This window comes from Haemaphysalis longicornis, unplaced genomic scaffold (assembly GCF_048455015.1).
Source record: "Haemaphysalis longicornis isolate Haplotype H1 unplaced genomic scaffold, Haemaphysalis longicornis Haplotype H1 scaffold_9, whole genome shotgun sequence".
NCBI lineage: Eukaryota > Metazoa > Arthropoda > Arachnida > Ixodida > Ixodidae > Haemaphysalis > Haemaphysalis longicornis.
Genome location: NW_027526460.1, coordinates 94,799,650 through 94,806,521, shown reverse-complemented (window position 1 = coordinate 94,806,521; position 6,872 = coordinate 94,799,650). Strand labels below are relative to the sequence as shown.

Here is a 6,872-nt window from a genome sequence, read left to right as displayed (position 1 = left end):
GTCACCACAGTTTCATTTGCGCTCTGGCAGAGAACAGTTGAGGCGGAAAACGAAACCGAAAATAAAAACTTGTTCAATACCGGAAAACATCATGTGTTACTTTCTATAAAAAATGTTTTTGTTTAGTTTAATCTATTTGAAAACAATTTATTTTTATTAAGTTTATAAAATAAGAGTGCCAGAGCAAGTGTCAGCGTACGCCAGTGGCGCTCGCAATGCACATACGACATACGCACATCATTGCCAGGCAACCGAGGCAACGCCGGTAAACGATTTTGTGCAGTGAAAAGTGGTGAAAACTAACTACCAACCTCTGCTACCTCGTGCAGTCGCAATGCCCGAGTCGGACGTGGAGAAGTTTGATGGTATGCTGCTAGCTTTGGCGCAGCAGCATGAAGGAGGCGTGCAGGAGGTAAGTTAGCACTGTGATCGCGACGTTGACTCACCGGTGTAACTGCCGTAGTCGTGCCTAGGCCTAACAACGTAAATACGCCCGCGTGATTCGCCGATGAAGCTCGCCTTAGCCGCCCCCGACGTTCTTCAGCATTGTTCACGACAAACACACTAACGTTTCGTTTTTTTTTCACAATTGTGTTAGCTTTAAGTCATGCTGGCTAAATTAAACCCACGACCACTTGTGGGGTGCGGTGAGGCGCATCGCGTGCTGCTTCTGGAAAATTCGCGCAGGCCGCGGGAATTTGACAGTAAACGAATTATACTTAATGTTGTTCGTTTTCGAGTTTCATATTTTTATAAAATCGGGTGCTCTTTTTTGAACTGATAATCGGGGAGGAAATGGGTTATTTTTGTGAAACCATTCCGAAATTCGGGTGTTTTCGTGTTACATCTACAGATGTACCAAGTAATGCACTCCGTTTATTTTAGAGGATATCACGAGCTTGTTAACTCTAAAAGTCCTCATTCCCACAGCCGTTTTTCATCCCGTCACTGTCGCGTCACCGTCTTCCGTCATGGGCGCCGTTTTTCGGCCGATTTCTCGCCGAAAACGGTGCGACGGTGACGGGAGGCCGAGCTCTACGTTTCCGTCACGTCAACGTGACGGGACCATGCCCTGCGCTAAACCAGCTAATCAGAAAACAAATTTTTACGGCTAAATTTAGCGAAAAGTGAGCACAAACCATTTTTTTTTACTTTTCAGATTAAAAACGCTCAATTCTAGGCTAAACTGATTATTAGGCAGACGACCCTGTAATCTGACGGAGAGCTCCAGTACGAACGCTACTCGTTTACGTCTCCGTCGCGGTTTGTTGACGTGACGGTGCCGGGACGGAGAAGGTGATGGCTGTGTGAATGAGGGCTAACGCGTAAAGTTGGTGTTTCAATCTGGTGATCGGGGGGGGAGGGGGGGGGGGACACATCAGGGTTTTCTAGACAATGCTCACCGAAATTTTGCATTTGTTTGAAATGAATTAGTAATGATGGCAGTAAAGAGCGTCGATAACTTCTAAGAAATTAAACATTTTTTTCATGAAAAGCTGGTCACCGATTTCTCGCTCATCTTTGTTTGCATACGATATGATCTCCTTGCGCAACATATCAGTCGATATTCGAGGCCTGTCCGATCGCTGAACATATCCCAAATGGGAGAAAGTCCTCGGCAAAACAGCTTCCATTAGCTTCAGTGCAGCGTTTGCCAGCCTGAGGTGGGGAGAGGTAGACTTGTGCAAATAGTCAGTGAGTTTGGAAGCTGTGTTTGCGGGGCTTGCTTCCAGCAAGTACTGGTTGAGAACAACGGACCGTTAGTGCACGACAGTGCAGATATAGCTACTTTAAAAATGTTCATTCGGGGAGAAATCTGGTTTAACTCGAACCTCCTGAAAGGAACCATGAAGAGAAAATGCAAGTTGGTTTTATTCGAAAGATTTCGTGTTTTATAGTGCCCCCAGCGCTTGTCCGGATACAAACAGTGCTTTATTCACTGAGAAATTAAACAATTTAGGTTAATTTGATTTTCCCGCTCAATCATGCGTTTTCGTGGTCCCAAGTGACATCACTGAAACCGACCGCTCTGCAGCCTAGAGTACCTTCATTCACGCATCCGCCGTACAGGGTAGAGACACGTATACGCTGGCACCGCCATTTTCGGTTGCTCGCTCGCCGCCGAAGCAAGTCATTGTGTCAAAACCGCGCTAAAATTATCGCCGCAACGCGGTTTACTGAAGAAGTTTGAATCATATTGTCTGTTTCGCGTTGCTAGGTCTCGTGGGAAACGAAAAGAATAACGCGTTGAGCCCGTTGGCCCAATTGCGGTGGCACGGGACCGTTCAAAGGTTGTCTTCACCCTGTACAGCGGTGTTGGTTTGTTCCCGCGTTTCTTTACGTTCCGTAACCTAGATGGCGCCACCATACCGTGGCAAGCGTTTGGTTTGTTTTTGCCCGCATTTAAACCTGGCTTGTTTTTGTTCTGGGAGAAAATATTCGTTCCCTGAAACAGTGCTCGCTCGACAAATGGGGTCACGTAAGACACCGTTGCTTGCGTCAATCGGCCAGTGTCGTCAGAGACAACCCCAAAGCCCCGCAGTGCTGTGAAGCTAAACGAAGCATAGTGCGCACAGTACCAACAGCAGTACGCATCAGTACTTCTATGTTTACATGCGCTTTCGTAACTTCCACTGTTTGTCCCACCATTCTTATTGCTTTGTAAAGAATGTGCCCTAAGTTTAAGCGCAAATCGCTTGTTCGTCTAGTTTGTAAGCTCTACCTAATTTGCGTCTGCTTCTGCCAGCCTCCGCCAATCGCAGAGCTTAGCTCATGTGACGACATAGGTTCTGTTGCGGGAAATGAGCTGGTGGGTCGCATGACCATTCCCGTTTTTCCTAATTATGTAGCTTATTTGAGCAAAGTTTACGTTAAAAGTGGTGTCAGTATGATTCTAACGAGACAATCTTTTGAATGAACCAAACTTGTGTTTTCTCTTCATGGCTCCTTGAAACACGTTCAGGGTGTAAGAATCGGACCCGATTTTACCCGAAACCGAACGACTTATACTTCCTGTGTCTGCTGTGGCCTTTTTTGTATTATTATTTCCATTCCACCCAAAAGTCACACGGGACTGATCTTGGACTTTGTTTTTCTGTGCAGCTCCTGGAAACTATCTTCAGTTTCCTCGCAAGAAAGACGGATTTCTACATTGGCGGGGGTCCAGGCTCTGCGAAAAAGGTAAGTGAGAATATCTCTGCTGAGGTTTCGTCCAGGAAGGCCTAAACCACACTACACGGGAGTATTCGGTGTCAAAACATGCTGTTCATACTCTCAGCAGAGGGCAATTGCTTCTACATGTTCCGATCAGAATTTGAATACGAGAAGGGCCAGGCCGCTCAGCAGTTAAATAGATAAATTTGAAGCACTATTTCCGCAACCCGTCGTGGGCTACTAGTCTCGTTGGGTTTTGATACCCATTTATGGGTGTATGTAAGCTGCTAAGAAGTATAGTCCAGAACCCTTCGATTTTCTGTTGTTCAAAGTTGATCGGAACTGTGGTGCGGTTTCCTGCTCTGGCCCCAGCAGGCAATGACCTTATTTCTAAAGGAGGCACAGTACAAAGATCTCACTGCTATCAAGTGCGCTTAAAGCGTGTTAAAAATAGTAATAATACCTTGTTTCTTCCAGGCTGACGGTGTGCAGAAAATTAAAGGGGCACAAGAAAAGGGGAAAATGAAAAGAGTTGTGTAGGGAGTGTGAGTTTCGGTTTTGTGTTTGTAATTTAGGTTGAACATGCTTGGGATGGGGGGTGGGTGGGGGGGTCTCATTGGCTCACCTCATTTACATAGGTGACATAAAGCTAAAGGGCTATAATATAAAATAAAAGCCCAACCCGTACCACATACGTATCACGGGTGACGCCAATTAAGTGACAGTGAGATCCCTAATTGCATACGAGAGGTACAGTTGCTGGCAAAAGTAATTGGAACACGGGAGCTGTGGCCAATTCGTATCGGAGCGCTGTGTAGCGGCACCGGCGGCACGGAGCAAGAACGAGACTGGAGGGGAAACGGCGCTTCCTGGGGCGACCAGATAACGTCATAAGCACTTGGCACAGGTTAACTCTTTCGTTACCGTGGGAAATCGGCCAATTTTGAAGGGTCTAACAAAATTTTTTTTTTGTGCTATACATATTGGTTAGGCACACATTGCAGTGACATAAAATGCAGATTATTCCACGTGATTACCTACGACACCAGTTTTAATAATGTGTTCCTAAATAATGATTGTGAAAAAAATTATTGAATTCAAAATTTTTGTCCACACGTCGAAAAAAAAATAAGAAAAAGTAAGTTGTGTATAATAAACCACCATTAGTAGAAAAAATTGAGAATATACATTTTGTAGTTAGACATTTCAAAAACCCGTCTTAGAAAAAAAATTGAGTTGCGCAGTACAATTTGTCAAATATAAAAGAATATGTTAGCCCGCGTGGTGCCCGTGCCATGTGGTGAAGCCCAACCACTATTTCAAATTTTGCTATTTTGGATAATTCTCTAGAAGAAATCTGGTGGTTTGACATCCCTAAAGGCCGCAATTACCCTCCGCGTGATGTAAAAACACCTTGTAAATGATTATGACCAGCACAATATTGAAGGCAAGCAAGTGATGCAAAAAAATCCGCTTGGAGTTGAAAACCAAACTTTGTGGTGGATGCTTGTTGACGTTCTGATCATAACTTATCAGTCAGAACTTTAATTTGAGGTTTATTATCATCTTCTGATTCGCTATGGTAGCCCTGCTTGCAGGAATAAGGTACGATGCGCTAGAATTGTGCCCAGCTAGCTTTCACCAAGTGGCCGTTGTGCTATGAAGTGAGTTCAGAACTTCGAGCCTACTACATTGCAGCACCACCTAACAATTTCGAAAAGAAACAAATACAAGGCTGTTTGAGACTTTGTCAGAATAGACAGTACTACTAAGAAGCGATACTAGACCTCCAGAAATACCCTCGTATGAAACCGAAACTGGCCGGTGAACAGCTGGCGGTGTTCAAGGCCAATTGGAAGCATTTTCCTCGTCTGAACTGATACCCGACGACTTGGTGTTATCGTTTAACTTTCAGTGGAAGCTCTTGTCACAGAAGCAAGGCGTAGATAAAGTGGAAGCGCGAGTGGCATGCTTTTTTTGAGGAGCAGTTGCGGGCAACGGAGGCGCCATGGCAAATGAGCTTGTAGTTGAATAACTGCGTAGTAGTGCCAAATATGAATTTCGCAATGCAAAAACGAAACCAAAACTGCTGGAAACTGGTTGAAAATGCCAGGCACACTTGCTAGACATGCATGGGACCATCAGAAATAAGGTTTGGGAGAATAAAGCTGCCCTTTGTCTGAACCAAAGATCATTAGTGTATAGCCGGTGCCATTTTCAAATAATTATCACCTCTCAACGTTGTCGGATTACAAAGCTGCAGCATTATTTGGTATTTAACTTGCCAGGAGCCTTTTGGCAAAAAAAAAAAAATTATGGTAATGCAGCCTAACCACGATCTGCATCCTTTTTTCTCAAGTGCAGCAGCCACGCCCCCTTCCTCGAAAACACACGCACCTCAGCTCGCAAAAAACGCCGTCAGAAATCTGAATGTCGCCGGAGCAGGAAAATTGAAACTGATTCTAAAAGGGCAGTGCCTAGACTAACCACTGGCCGCATTAGGTGTATGAGAAACAACTACAACATGTCGAAATAGGCAATATAAATCATCGATCACCGGTGATCGATTTGAATAGGCGTGGTAATGAAAAAGTTAAGCAAATGACATCCGTTGCGGGAGAGGAAACCATGCGGCCACCGCGATCTGCATTTCACTGTGAAGCTCCAGAATGAATTGTGGCCACTATCGTTTTTCCCATCATGTGCCCCTACCCTCTCCTTCACTGCCACAGCTACAAAGCTCCGTAGGCCGCATTGCTTCTCATTGTGGCATTATCTGGTCACTCGCCCGCGCATGCTGCCTTGGGCTGTTTCGCCTCCTGCGTATATTCTTGCTCCGTGACTGGTGATAACCGAAAAAAAGGCAGAACACACATGCTAGCATGTCGAAGGCGACGATAGCCCATCTATACCTCTCAAACCACTTCTTTTTTACAGCATTTTTTGTAGCATACTGGTCTCTGTGATGCTGCTGATAGCAGACACACCTAAAAAAAATTTGAATGGAAAAATTGGCCGCATATCTGCCCCTTTCGTCGCAAATGTCGATCAAAAGACATTTGCAAAGTAAATGTCTCCCTTCGCTTCTCCGCTCACCTATCATGCTGTTCCTCTCCCATCGAACTCCTCCCAAGGTAAACACGCTGGAGGTTTGCTCAAGTCAATCTAAATTTACCACATTCCGCTGCTCCAAGTCGGGCGCTTCGATGCCAGCGCTGCCATACGGCAGAGATGCAACGTTTATTGAACCGCGTTGCCCTTCTCCACGTGCATTCCAGGCGGAACATGGAACCTATCATGTAAAGCCTTTCGTAACTGTTGCCGTTTGATTTCTTAAAATTCCACTAGAAGTTGTAGTGGCACGGGCGACAGCAGGTGACGGAGTGAATATTTTCTGCAGTGGATGTAGTATTTTATTGGCTATCGCAAAAATCAACCATACATGAATTTTTTTATAAGGGGACATTGCAAAGATCACATGTATTGATTTTCTGCTTAACAGATGTGCCGGAATTGTGTGTATCGCCATATTCCTCTGTGCTCAGGGGAGCAGAAATGGTACACCTTGCTTCAGCTTCTTCCTCTAGCTGACGGCACTTGACATCAGCTTCTTGCTGCCGCACCTCCGGGTACTGCCATTCTGCTAGCAGAAAGGAAATTGATAGTGTCACTACTGCTGCAATGGCCTTGGTGTCTTCTTTCTTATTTGCAAGTTTTGC

At 45.2% G+C, this 6,872-nt stretch overlaps 1 protein-coding gene across 1 annotated transcript in view; it reads left to right on the top strand.

Annotated features, from left to right (window-relative positions):
- Nucleotides 1–256: 256 nt before the first annotated feature.
- The window catches only part of Nudc (nuclear distribution C, dynein complex regulator), a 45,696-nt gene continuing 39,080 nt past the window's right edge, over nucleotides 257–6,872 (top strand). The window contains exons 1-2 of the mRNA XM_077685222.1: nucleotides 257–412; nucleotides 3,103–3,180. Of these exons, the coding sequence (XP_077541348.1) occupies nucleotides 335–412; nucleotides 3,103–3,180 (156 nt within the window). The 5' untranslated portion in view covers nucleotides 257–334. The remainder of the gene's footprint in view (nucleotides 413–3,102; nucleotides 3,181–6,872) is intronic.